The sequence below is a fragment of the Salminus brasiliensis genome, chromosome 18 (assembly GCF_030463535.1).
Source record: "Salminus brasiliensis chromosome 18, fSalBra1.hap2, whole genome shotgun sequence".
Lineage (NCBI taxonomy): Eukaryota > Metazoa > Chordata > Actinopteri > Characiformes > Bryconidae > Salminus > Salminus brasiliensis.
Window position 1 is genome coordinate 20791333 of NC_132895.1, and position 14819 is coordinate 20806151.

The 14819-nt window shown below is 39.1% G+C and overlaps 1 protein-coding gene across 2 annotated transcripts in view; it reads right to left on the bottom strand.

The window, feature by feature from the left end:
* Window positions 1-378: 378 nt before the first annotated feature.
* Window positions 379-14819, bottom strand: part of gria1b (glutamate receptor, ionotropic, AMPA 1b) — an 84369-nt gene continuing 69928 nt past the window's right edge. The window contains exons 12-16 of one of the 2 annotated variants that reach the window (XM_072662241.1): window positions 14260-14458; window positions 13060-13307; window positions 9320-9434; window positions 6882-7016; window positions 379-4192 (exon numbers count right to left, since the gene is read on the bottom strand). In XM_072662241.1, the coding sequence (XP_072518342.1) occupies window positions 4034-4192; window positions 6882-7016; window positions 9320-9434; window positions 13060-13307; window positions 14260-14458 (856 nt within the window). In that variant the 3' untranslated portion in view covers window positions 379-4033. Of the gene's footprint in view, window positions 4193-6881; window positions 7017-9319; window positions 9435-9978; window positions 10094-13059; window positions 13308-14259; window positions 14459-14819 lie in introns of both variants that reach the window. The other variant, XM_072662240.1, reaches the window with a different exon arrangement.

The following is a 14819-nucleotide window of genomic DNA, read 5'->3' on the forward strand; positions in this document are numbered from 1 at the left end:
GGAAAGGCCAGGCCTATGGGGGAAATAAAAGAGAGAGAACAAATGTGGCATTTATCAGGATCGATACTGCGCTCGGAGAGGCAACAGTGCTGAAGCGCAAAGGTCCCACGAATAGTTGTTTTATATCAGGGTAGCACAACGGTGGGGATAAAGTCATCTGTTTTGGGGTTAGAATGAGCTGCAGGAGAGAAGAAGGTAAAACAGCAAGCCAGAATAGTGAGTAAATGAGCTTGGGTGAACTGCATAACCTCGAGCGCCCAGCCACAATCCGGTCTGAAATGAGCATTTTTAAAAGCAATTGTGTACACTCTGAATTCGATTTCGCGTCACTTGTGCAAACACATGTGAGAGAGAGAGAGATTTACAATTCACCAGCAGTGTGGTTAGAAAAGTTTATTTCTGAGCTCTTCTTGTCAACATATTTTCATCAGTTTCAGAATTCAAGTCACATCCTCCTCTCCTATTTTTCTGAAAGGTTTTTTTTTGTGAGACTGATGCGAGTAAAAGGAAACATACTGTTTCGAAAGGAAAACTACTGTGTCGAAGCCAAAAGAAACATCGTACAGGACAAAAAAATCACCATAAATACAAGAAAAATCCAAATAAATTCAAATAGAACATACTAAATGAATCATCTGTCAAATGCAAAACCATAAAAAGCATCGCTTTTTTTCAGCACAAATGTACCACATCATATTAAGATCAATCTCTTTTTTTTCTCGTTTTCTTGTTTTTTAGTATTTTAATTTTTTAGTTAGTTCGTTTATGTATTTTTTACAAATCCATTTCAGGTATAAAAAAAATGATCAGTACTGTAGGCATTGATAACAATCCGCCCCACCGTACTGTGCCGAAGAGGTTATTGAGGAACCGTACAGATGGAAGCTGGATGCCTTAGCCCCGACAAAGACGTCAAAACCAACACGCAGCAGATGCTTGTGCTGGAGGGGTGATGTGACATTGCTGTTGTGCAAAAAAACTTATTCTTGTGCTTTACAATGACTTTCTGGTCATCCTGTCTCAACGCGACATACCAGATCTAGTACAGCTCTGACAGATGCAGCCTGATTCAGCGGCGTTTCTAGCATTCAGGACGCCAAACAGGCTACTAACACACACATATACCTCTTCAATAAAAACGAGACGTCTTCGAGGGTTTGGTTTGAGGTGCATCAACACTGAGTAGGCACATTATTTATCAGCCCGTGCGTTCATTTTGTACTGTATTATTATTATTATTATTATTATAGTTATTAGAGCTGTGTAACAGAGTGGTTAGCATGACTGATATCGCAGAACACTGCAATATGCAAATGGAAACTCGGATCAATCCCAGTGGTTTTACTGTGTGCTGTGAGCATTTAATCACAGTTCCAGATTACCATTTTTTGGTGTGTGTGCATTTTCAAGGTATTCTGGAAATCCAATAAATGTCAATTATTGTAACTGATATTATACATTTAATACAACTGAAGAATTTTGTCTAATCTCAAATAAAACAAAACAAAAAAAATACTGCCTCACTAATGTGTTCTTAATATACTGAAGGCCATGTCGCAAGCACAATGTGTAGAAATATAATTGCGATACCACTATTTTCTTTGTATCGCACAGCCCTCATCATTATATATACAGTATATGGTTGCTGTCAGATCAAAACACTATCATTATTACATCAATTGAAAACATTGCCCTTTACACTGTGTGCACATTTCATGATGAATGGACCAATAAAAATGGCCCACAGAATCACTTTAACTCAAAGCTCATTACATTAAGGTAGACTACAGAGAACGTTAAGAACATCTTTCCTTCTCCCATAAATCATTTCAGAGATGTGAGATTTTGTCATGACTGCAACAGGACATGTGAGTGGAAATGCGACAGCAGTCATGCTAATAAGCTGGCAAATGGCACTGCTCTCTTTGCCTCCTCTCAAATCCACTGTTCGAAGCAACCCATTAAATCATCGAATTAATGTCAAATCACAAACCACTGCTGTTGCTAATGGGGAGATTTCCCTCATTATACGTGTTTTCATGCTCTTGCAACAGCAACAGCGAACAAACGCCAGCTTATTCCACTCTCTTCATGGTTTTCATACTCTTCATGGCAATATACACTTAAACAAAAAGACAGGTTCTTTGATTCTGCATTCTACATTTAAGAAGAATAAAATACGCTGGCATCTTAAATCTAGTAAATATATATATATCACTTCTCATTATGAAATTATATGGAAAAGCACATGAATCATGAACATATTTCCAGATGTGCTTTTACTAGTTTCAAGCAAATGTATCTGTCAATAAAATCAATTCATCTTATAACAATCTCAAAACGAGAAGAATCTGATACATCAACTAGATTTAAGATGATTTCACTTTCCAAGACATCATCTGCTGCTGTGCAGAAAAGAAATGTAATTGATGTAGAAACTCATTCATTGTGTAAAGGTTGTTTAAGCTTTTAAAAACATACACATCCCATTTACAAAAGGGTTCTTTAAAGAACCGTCCATTCGAAGGTTCTTTAGGGAACCAAAAGTGGTTCTTCTATGGCATTGCTCCGAATAACGGTTTATTATTATTTTGTTTACTTTATTCCTAATTCAGTACTGTTTTTTTCTCCAATAAATACGTTAACTCCATAATGAGTGTACCGTCTCTTGCCTACAGCTCATCGTCACCTGTGGTAAGACCTAAACACTAAATGCAAGAATACAGAGTGAAAGCATGACCATTTAAACGGAAATAGTCTGTATTAGGCGTGGTCAATCTGACTGTTGGCGCTGATTGTTATGGTGATAAATTATGTGATAATGTGCTTTTCTGAGCTCAACACAAGTACTGACAGAACCTCTGAACATTGAACAACAGGGTGGATCAGAAAAACTACAGATTTAGGCCGAATACAGAGCCTGAAAAATAACTACCAGTTTACAGTAACCGCATAAACCGGATGTTGGACCATTCCTCCACTGTATAATTTTATTCACTTACTTTTACAAATAGTTTATTTTTGTCTTCCCTCCAGTTTCATCTTACATAGTTTCTTAGTCTGCTGAGGCGTCTGTATTGTCTATTATAACGTATCGGAATCGTATTAGTCTTTGCCATATCACCCAACCTTGGTCTGTATAGATTTATTACACATAGTATTTCTGCACTTTGTCTTTTGTCTTAATTCCGTCTCTGGCTGTCTCCCGCCCACGCTCTCTCTCTCTGTGTCTCTCGATTGCTCTTTCTCTCAGATCTAATCACGGCTCAGAGACTGCTAGCAGGTGATTCATCATGTTCAGCAGGGTAGAGGGAGACAGAGCAAAGGCTATGACAAGCCTGAGCGATCAGCTCTTGCTTTCTTACAGAACAATCTTATCGGGGCGCTTGGGAGGAAAGTTTGGGCAATGCGTTTAATGAAGGAGGAAGACCTTCTGACATCTTGTAATGGACCTGAAACACTAAGACGCAGAATCGGCAAGTCAAAACCAGCATACTCAATGCCCGTCTATAAACAGCGCTCACTTTCGGCAAAGTTAATCATTCTTCCTTATGGAGGGAAAGACAACATAGGAATGACTGGGCTTGGAATGCTCCCCACATCACTTAGTGGACAAAACAACTTGCGTTAGTTGGACACACTGAAACCCTTTACGCTTGAAACGGGCAAACATCAACAAACAAACCAAGGGTTTCATCCTCATTAAATGAACTGAAAAATAAAACCAAGGCCAGATGACAGGAACGACATAGTGCAAGTGTCACTACCCTCAGAGTGGGGAAGAGCTTCTGCTTTCTTCAGTCCCACCAAACGAAACTTCATACCTAACCTCCCACACAGGCTTCTTATTGCACCAGATAGACTTCAAAAAACGACCACACTTCTTATTAGAAAGAAGAGATGTCTGCCCCTCCTGCTCTCGTCTTGAAGAGTCCAGAGTGTGGAATCAGTCCGTTTGGCTGTACAGCATGTCGCAGCGCAACGCTTCCCTCTTTCATTCTCCCCTCTGTGGCAATGCAGGACCAGGGTCTGTCTACATGCCGGTGGTGCTAAGGCCCATGCCCGCTGCCTGGCCCATGCAGGGCAGTGTCTGTGCTGCTTTGGGGAAGTCGTGGGCCACCACTCGGCCGTTCTCCCCGCCGCTGCCCATCCGGGTCAGAGTGGAGCCCAGCATGGCAGCGTCAATGATTTGCTGCAGGGAACAGATCACAGAAAGCTGCTCAGACCAGACAATACAGCACTCGTTTAGCTCCACGTCTACATTTTGGTCATTTCCTTGCTCAAACACACTGGGTTTAACTCCTGTACACATTTAGTGTATTATTTTTATTTTTTTTTATTGCATTGTTGGTTTTAAGTTGATGAGCCAACTATAATTCTAGTATTTTTTTTTTTTTTTGGTGTGCGTTTACTTTTTTATTATTATTACAGATTAATTAGTAGCTACAAAGTACATCTGCAAATGAAGAAGGTTGGATCTTGGAGATAAAGAGTCTTTTTTAAGCATGAAGTACTGAAATGCAAGGTCTTGGTCTCTCTGGGTCAGTAGAATGGTTCTCCCTCTCCCATCAGTCAGTACAGTGGTAGCATCTCCAAAAGCAGCTAACACTGAACCACTGACACTCTAGTACTATGTACTAGAAAGCAAAGGTTTCAGTTTCTGAATAAGCAGAGGAAAAACTTCAGCTTTCACATTTTTTAAAATGGAAAGTAGGCCACACAATGGCACCACTTGTACTTGCAATGTTGTGTGTAGTTCGTAATGGCCCTATAGGACACAATGGCCTTAAAACGTAAGTGTGTGAGGAGCTGTCATGTTACAGGCTTTGATTGTATGTAGGCCAAATACTTAATATAACAACACACTGCACACAGAATGTACTCTGCTAGACAACAAATGTTTGATAAGAAATGGTAATAAATAATTTCTCATTAATGTATAGAGCCAAATGAAAGCTTCCACTTGAGATCCAAACGAATTGCAAACTAATTGAAATAGTGTGTAAGATATTAGCCAGGGTCACTGCACCTAATGTGTAGGAACCCTTTGGCCACATGTTTATGCATCCTCTGCTGTATTAAAGCTAATTACCATATTTCCACTGGCTCTGCTATGAATAAGGCATATACTTTGGAGTACCATATTTCACTTGAGCTGGACTCTTCTGTCAGTGTGGGCAGCCCTGCGCAATAACTTAGCAGTTTAAAAAATAACAACAAAATAATAAAAGTGGGTGCTAGCTGGGAAGCCACTCGCACCCGCATTAGTTTAACATAATGAAACCCTGTAGGCTTGAAACGAGAGCTAATGATGTGGATGTTGGGCTTGTACATCCTTGGCGAATAAATGATTCAAATCCAGCACACTTCAGTGGATTGCCGAGGATTATGCTGCAGACTAATTGGCCTGCTAGCAGCAGCGATTTGCGCCTGTGATATTCTAAACATGGCAGTTACGACGAGCCGGCTAAAGACGCGCACAGATCAAGGCTCTGTGTCGCTGAGACTGAACTGGAGAGATGGCATGAAATGGCATCCGACAACAAGCCTGCTAACCATATAGCGACGGAACAATGTGCCGCTGTAATCACAATGATCCGCTAAATGACAGGCGAGCAGCTGATAGCTGCCATTTCGGAGGCAGAAATCAAATGGGCCGTACAGCGAACACAGGATTAAAAAATGCCGCTTCCATTTTTTTTCATCGGCTGACCTAAAATAAAATTGTGACTCATCACATGGATCTATGGGTAATTGAATCTAAATATGTCAGTGTATTCTTCCGAATTTTTCTGTGGAGCTGGCTGAAAAGCGTTGGAAGGAAGTGTATCGCAGGATTAGAAAGTGGCACAGTAGGGGGCTCACTGTATCACGCCCGCCCACAGTTACCTTTTTGCTGCTAACACCCTCCTGTCTAGAGGAAGCAGGCTGGCTGTGTGACAGCAGTCAAGCACTCATAATTGTGGAAAGCACTTGGTGCCAATTGATGGACTACTGACAAAACATGGATATGGGGCTAATCAGAACTATTTCAGCTGACTTTTGGAAACTGGAAAATTAGAAGAATTTATGGGGTCAAATCATATGGGTGGGTAATAAGACCATTTTCTGTTCCTAAATACCATAAAATTGGATATTTGGATAGTGCTAGTTTGTTAGTTAATGCTGGAAAAAACAACTTTTGGTATGTGCATAATGTGACAATCTAGACTGATATTTAAGATAGTAAACCTTAGACTTGCATTCACAACCTTATTATGGGATTTAACTTGAGGCTCTTTTACCCTGAACACTGCAAGAATAAACAAGATGAAAATGTGAAATATTTTCAGGTCAAACTATTCACACACAGAATTATTGTTTTCAGGAATTTTGCTTAGTTGATTAGACAGAATATGTTCAGGAGGAATTAAACAACTGTGAATCGAGGCTTTAAATCACATTGCTGTGGAGCCTTGTCTCTAAAACAGGTACAGACTGCGCAGAAACACTCCTAGAGTTAATATCCACAATAAAACTCTCCATTCTCCTTTCACCACTAATTTCCAGTTCACTCTTTCTTAAAAGAGAGTATTGGCACAGTCTCGATTCACTTTAAATCCTTAAAAATACAACAGAACATACACATGCTTTAAATATGTTTCTGACGTGCAAAGAATTTGCAAACAACATTTTTTACCTCTACTTTTACATCCCGATCTGTTAAAATATACCTAGATCAGGACATTCCTAGACATTTTGATACTATTAATGTTTTGGTAATCTTTTGAGGGTTAAAAAACATTAATAATAATAATAATAATAATAATAATAATAATAATAATAAACAAACAAATAAAAAAATAATAAAATGGCAATGTGACATTGTGTGCTTTACATACCTTCATCCTCCGAGACTCGATTCTGGACTTGTAACAGAACTCCACCAAGGCCACCAGCATGGCCAGCCCCAGCCCACCAATCAGAATGTAGAACACCCCAGCCACATTACTGAGGCTAAGGGCACTGGTCTTATCCTGTAGAGCCCAGAGAACATAGTAAGATACACATGCATAGTGTATCTACAAACACAGACACACAAAGACACGTACATGCACACAAGTACAGACAAACACATTCACAGAAATACACTTCACTGCTATCTACAGCTCTAAAATACTGCATAAACACAAAACATAAAAGTAAAGCTTTAGACAGTCACATAGAATAACTGTATGATCTACTTTGAAAGAGCAGTAAAATCATGTACTGAACACAGACTTACTAAAGCATGCGGATTCATGCACAAGACACGAGCTAGCATAAGACATATCACTCTCCATAATTTCACAGTTTGGTCATACTGTTGTATTTTCTGTGCACTGCTATACTGTCTACCACTGAAATGTCTGTTTATACAGTACCCCTTGTTTTACAGTTCAGCTACACTCTACGTTTAAGGCACATAAAGTATCCTTCTATGGGAGATATCCTTCAATTGGGACGACAACATATTGTGTAATATGTATTATGTAGGCCACTGCAGTGCCCTGTGAGTATTTCCCTGTCCCCAGTGGCCATGACATCACATCAGGGGTGGTGGGAGCCAGTGGCATGCATGAGTTTAGTGACCGTACTGAGGTCTCATCCAACGGCATGCACATTGTCTCTGAGACGTGGACAGGAAAAGACAGCATTTCCGACCTATGTGGGGGGAAGCAAACGAGTGACGGGGATTTCACAGCAACGCGTTTCTCTCCAAACCGTCATTTACTTGTCTGTGAAAAGGCTGATGGATCTGACTGTATGGATTTCAAGGTTTATGTAATCATTGCAACACTGCAGGTTTCAAATAATTAGTAGCAAGCTGTAAAATATTAAGAAATTGGTGCAGCGCTATAACTGACTGAAAATGACTCAGACGACAAGTGTGCAGCCCTGACGTTCTAAAAATAGTCTATTCAGATAACTTAAACATTAACAAAATAACATATTGTATAATTAAATAGCATTTAAATAAACATTTATTTTATAATTTATAACTTTATTATAATGTATAACATTTATTTCGTAACTTTTGAAGACTTTTTAACTGATTATAGATTGCTTTTTGAGTTTTTTCAGTTTGGTCAACAATACATATTGAATTGAACCTTAAAACCATTAGTAAATGGGCTGGAGCTTAACAAAAAAAACTTTTAGTAAGATGTTTAGTCTGTGTCTCTCCCCCTCAATTGGCATTCTCTTTATTCCCATCTAAAGGTTAGACTCCCCCTATCACATGATGTCCCCAGAGAGGCTTTTGACAATGGAGTGCTGAGCTTGGCTGGGATGTGGACTTATTATCTCCTCACACTTAAGTAGCAGTAGTTAGACCACTCTGCCACTCTAGAGCTGTGAAATTACATTATATAAAACTTGGACACAGAAATGTACATGGTTTCACAGCTCTGGATTGGCGCAACTGTCTAACTGCCTGTTTGTCAAAAGCCAAAATTATACAGTATTTTCAAATCCCATTAACATCACAGCTCTTCAAGGAGGGCAATCTGAGGATACGAAGCCCCCCACCTCAATTGATAGATGGAGTCCTAATCTACAAATTTAGGATGGAGGAACGCAGGAACTAAAATTCTTACATAATATTTCAGCTGCATCTTTAACTGTAGAACAAAAAAAGTAATTTTGTTAACATTTGATAAAACTATGTTAACTACACAATGATCATTAAAATCCTTTTAATTTGGCCTGACTATACTTTTTGTATGCAGTGATCTTGTTGATCTCAGCATTAAAGGCTGCAAAATTCCCTAACTCACATTAAGTTTGAGTAGAACTACAGGTGGGAATCCGACCAAACTGGTGGGAGAGGGAATCGGAATTAAAATCTAAAGACTTGTAGCTCGTAAGAAGACACACACGTTTGTTTGGAGTCAGATGAACTGTTCTTTGTAGAACTTGGGTACAAAACTTACAATGTGTTTAGAGGAACATTTCACTAAACAAGGTTTGAGTTAAGGAACTGCTGGTTGCCTTATCATTTTACAGGTATTGACCTGACTTTTCCACAGTGTGCAGTACCTTTGCAGAGGGAACTGGCACCATTTGAAGTGACCAAATACCAATAATGTCCAAGTCCTTTCTCTAATGTATTCAGATGTTGTTAGAAAAGCTAAAATGTCGTCATAGGAATGCTGTGCGTGTGCTGGCTGTGTTTAGGTAAATGGCAGATTGGAGATGGCGCAGACAGTGCTGTACTGGGAGGGGATGCGTGGGCCTTTTTTATAAGGCACTGAGGCTTATTCTCTGAGTGAGGCAAAGCACCAACATGTGAACTGACCTTTCTTCCGGAGTCCTTGCTTCCACACTCGCCTTTATCGTACCACCATTTGTTTTTCAGTTTGTCTAAGACGGCTTGCTCATTGAGCTTCAACACCGCTAGGTTTACGGGGATTCTTCAACCAGGGAAATAACATAAATAACATTACCCATGTTATCTTATGTTATTCAGCATTTTAAGCAAACATACACCCATAATTATGTACTGACGTGTTCTACATGTCTACAGGTAGATAAAAGAAAGGGGAAAAAAAAACAACACAATCACAAGTCTGAAGAAATAAACTGTCACTCCCAAAGTGATATGCATTAATACTCCATCTAGCTTTGTTGCCTTTCTCCCTACTGCAAGATGTGTATTACTATATCACTTTGGGTAACCGGCAAGTGTTGGAAACACTCAGATATGCACTGCCTTGTTCTCAAATCATTATTTGTTTTATATATACACCGTTTTTGGCAGCTGATATATTTGAATCATCAACAGATCCAATAATATAGGTAAATTCTATTTGTCCAGTTGGAAAACAGGTTACTTTGTGATCAATGGCCCCTAATGCGGGATGTATGAATGCAGTGCCAGAGTGTTTGGCGTCAGTGATTGCCGGTTACCCTCCCACCGTGGTGGTTACCCGCTGGATAGCTCATACTGGGGCTGACCTTGGAATCACCTCCCCCGCTGCCGCACTCGCCCTTGTCGTACCACCATTTGTTTTTCAATTTGTCCAACAGGCCCTGCTCGTTCAGTTTTAACACTGCCAGGTTTACTGGGTTTCTTGAAATGATAATAAGATAATTGGGGTCAGCGTCAGTGGTGAGAATGGGACGGCGAGGCAGAGGTTGTAGGAAAGCAAAAAAGTGAGTCACGTCTTAAAGAAGAGAAAGTAAAGCAAGCCAAAAAGAAAGAAAAGGAATACAACTAAAACTGATCTGACTGTGCCTGCTGTCTCTGCAAGATGTTTTTAGTTGTCTTGTGCTGTGATGTCATAAAAAAAATGCAAGTGTGATCAAAGTGCGACAGATTTTACCAAGCAAGACAAGGATTGTTGGGAAGGGAAGAGCAGGTATTAGCAATGCTCTGGATATAAGCTCTTTTGCATGCCGTGGCCTTTTGGCCTTCGGAAACCGACTCCCAGATTAAGTTGGTATGCTTCAGATTAGCTTCGGATAATCTATCTTCACGTGGTTAAATTGCTCTTACATTGCAACAGGCCACAGAGGAGAGAGGCGTAATACACTCTTTAGGAAATCCCTCGTTCTTTGCAGTGTGTGCCAGAGCATTCTTAATGTGCCAGCTCCTCCCTTACCCAGTCTTCATCTGCTTCTGCCTCTGCGCCGCTAAGGGAAAACCCTCCCACTGCGTGGCAGAGAGTGTCCCGCTGGGAAGGAAAGCGAACAGACCGTCGGTCTGCTCTGCTCCTGGCCAACAGTGTCTTTCTCAGTAAAACCTCTGAACTCTTTTTGAGCCCTACCTCCCCGAGAGACGGGAAAGGAGGTCAAAAGGAGGTCAGCTCATGGGTGACTAACGGAAAGCTGGACTTCATCCATGATCATTAATCTCTGAAATGCGTTGCTTTGTCAGGAAGAGCAAGGCCATGGCACACTGATCCAGCATTCTCCAACAATCACAGACAATGTACTGCTGTCATTTGGCTTTACAGTATTCCAGAATGAGAACTGACGAGACAAATGAGCAATCGTAAATGAGGGAGACTAGATTATTCTAAAACAGTGTGAATTAAGTAGAAACTCTGAACGATTGACCTAACCATGCTTCGGACAAAATGCTTTCTTATGTAGCAACTGTTTCAAGGTTGGACAGGCTTTCCAGAACACTGGCAAAATCTCAGAATGGCTCACTGGTTTAATGCTCTACCACTATGGCTCAGGGGTTGTGAGTTCAAATTTTAAACCATGCCACTTTGCCATCAGCAGCCGGAGTCCAAAAAAGCACAACTGTCCAGGTGAGTAGATGGCGCTCTCTCCCCTTATTAGGTGATGTGGTGGAACTGGGGACCTGACGGTGGCTGGCTTCATGTGTATCAGAGTAAGAAAAAGGAAAAACTCTACAAATAAATAAAAATAGACCACCTTGCTATCGTTAGCTTGGTTCACACCTAGAAAAACTGCACCATATCTATCCTGGCATTACCTTACAGTGGGGTCCAAAAGAGGGTCCAAAATTTCATTCAAATTTATTGAAACAAAAAATACAAAACATTTTCAAAGTAAAACAGAACAATTGTCAAGGTTACTAATCAAACTGTTGACATTATTAACGCCTTTGTACAAAAAAACCCACTTAATTAGTCTTTTCCCAAACCACCGATGGTTCCAGACTCGCATTCCTCACTGCAATTTCATTCTACTAATCTCAATCCCATTACCAAATCAAAAACTGCTAAGATATCATATAATATATGGTATATAACATCATGTCTTGTCTTAAGTTAGTGCAGGACATACTGAAATGAATGGCAAAATCCTACTGTTTACTCAAGATAGTATCCTTTATAATTCAAAAACTGTATCAAATGCAAAGCACAAACATTTTCAGTAGTGGTCCCCACTTACAAAATAAATGATCTACAGGGATTGTTTTGCCAACATTCTGTAAAGCTTACAACACCTTGTTGTAGTTGCTACAAAAACGTATCTAAAGCGTGGACACACAGGTATGGCTCATCTACAGTCTCAGTTTGCTGGTGTTTGTTGGACAACACTAGGCCAGTGTTAAAGGCGAAAAACAGTATGATGGAAAGCAACATATTACAAGTTATAAAATGTGGTGAGAAGATGTGAATGACCATAATGATTAAACCATTAAATAAAACAAAAATCTTCTCCTTTTCCACAGTAAGTAATACTGCTCAGCTTAAAGCAGAAATTGTTGTTTGTTGAGGTAAAAAAAGCAATTAGGGCTGAAAATATGCTGCCATTTTATACCTCAGCATGCCCCAAAGTTTGTTTATCTGTGTTGGGCCCCCTGCCTCCTTACGGAAACACAGAAATCCATGCTAATGTTAATTTTTTAGCAGCGGGACTCATTTAGCTTCTGTCTGCATGATATTTGTGAGATTGTGTTGAGCTGAACAAAAATCACACTTCAGTATATGGATGGATCAGTGATGGAATGGGATAGGATGGGATGACAACATGGCATGAATTCAGACAATATCAATAAACAAAAGCAACAGTATGACATTAACACACAACACATTTAAAATTAACAACAGTTTTGACAATGGAGGAATAGATTTCATTATGTATCATGGAACTTGTTTACAAGACTGAGATGAGGACAGTCACAAATATTACATATTATCACCTGCGAAGGGAGTTTACTCAAGAAATTTCAGTTGAAACCAATAGCCATATAAACAAATACTTAAAAACGATAAAAATGATAAATCCTTTATTATTAAACACTGGAAATAAAGTTATCTTAATTTACATGTGTTATCACATTAATAAAATATGTTACACCAATGAAAATACTGTCAAAAGCAATTGTTGATATATATTTATAGCTACATATTTTATGCATTTATTAACCTATTTATCACCTGATTTAATTTTAAACATGTTAAAATAAACAAATAAAATGTGAATGTAAACATCATTCTGAATGTTTTTTTATATTTAATCGGTTTCCAGTGCTATCTTTCCAGCCTTCAAGGCCAGAGTACAGTTTCAAAAGAGAACTGTTTGATTTTGAAAAGCAAGTAAAGTCTATTTTACCTTAAGGCAGATCCTTTGGGAGTGGCAACTCCATAGCCCTTGGAGTCTAGGTTGCCCCCAACCTTCATGGTGTCGCAGGGTTTGCGTTGTTCAATGTACTCGTTCATGGTGGACTCCAGCAGGTAGGCATACTTTCCTTTAGACTTCCTCACTCTTACGACACCCTCATCAGTGGTCTTCACAAACACAGAGGGATCAGCAGACTTCATGTAGGACCACATCTTCTCAAACACCGCTATCTTTGATCTCTGATGATGAATATGACAAAACCAACTCTTTTAGATTTCAAGGTATAATGACAAAGACAAGATTATGGCAAGACAAAGGGTGAGAATATGGGTGGGGCTGTAAATTGGAAGACAGTACACATTCTGGATTGCAATTTTTTTTACAGTCTTTTAAACCAGAGAAAGGTCTGTTGTATTGAAGGCATGATGCAAGCAATACAATAGACAATGCAGTTCAGACAATGTTCATCTAACTCAAACTACCATACTGGCTAATGAAGTCTGTGCAATTCAAATTACAATTGGAATTAAAACATCTGTAATTTCTTTGTAATTTTGCAATGTGTCCAAGAACTGATACAACTACCAGCACAATTGTGCTATAATTCTATAATGCACTGTAAGAATATTTTTTTCTTAACTAAAAAAGTAAATTGGCTGCAAAATTAATAAATTAGACTTCAAGTAGAAAGATAACAGAACAGTATATATATATATATATATATATATATATATATATATATATAAAACATTCTGTTAACATATTATTTAAAGGTCAATAAAATTAATATTTTGTTTTCTGTGATATATATTTTGATGTTAAAAAAGACAGGAATTTTCACCAGGTTTCACCAAAAGTCACCAGAATTCAATGATCCAACAAGGCATGAAATTAATAATGCCAAGATAAATTATACTGGGCAGAGACAATTTGAGTTTAGTATGGCAAAAAGTTGTAGCATGGCATATTTGTGCATGCGCATTGAAATGATATATTGTGCAGCCCTAATTAAAAATGAAACCAGCCAGTATTTAATTTTTTTTTACAGGGCAATGTGATGAGATCTACAAAAGCAATTGCATTTGAGATCACATAACTTGACAAGTTGCGGGACTTTATTCTGATGTCCTTTTTAGGTCCATTTTCCCTAAAATCTTTCTCCAGTGAAACATAAGCAGATCAATTTCTCACTCTAAAAAACTCTTTGGTGGATCCTCCGTCCAAAGTCCCATAGGCGATTTCTGTCTGCTTGGCCAGGTCTTCAGCACTCTCTATAGGGGACACCATTCTCTCCACGGTGAGGAAAGCAGCCAAGTTGGCCGTGTAGGAGGAGATGATGATGAGGGTGAAGAACCACCAGACACCGCCAACGATGCGTCCAGAGAGCGATCTAAACCGGCAGGAAGAGTTATCTGATGTTAGGACTAATGTACGATCAATGTGAACAGATGCACAGAATAGGCCAGTGTTAATAAACAGCTTAATAAAACAGATTTCTGCAGATGCTTTAAATCACTGTATGCATTGTGAAATCCTAATAAACAGCTTTCTTAACTGCTTTGAATAAATTAGTAAGATGTCACCTGTTAAAACTTAACAGGCAGCTACGTTTCACAAAATTCACAGTTTTAAATAATCAGTTACACCATTCAGCAATATTTCCTCTCACCTCCGAAAGGTTATACATAACAGCTAGTGCCCTTTTTAGCAACTGCTTTTAACTTTTATTTTTATCAGCGTATGGCTGTTCT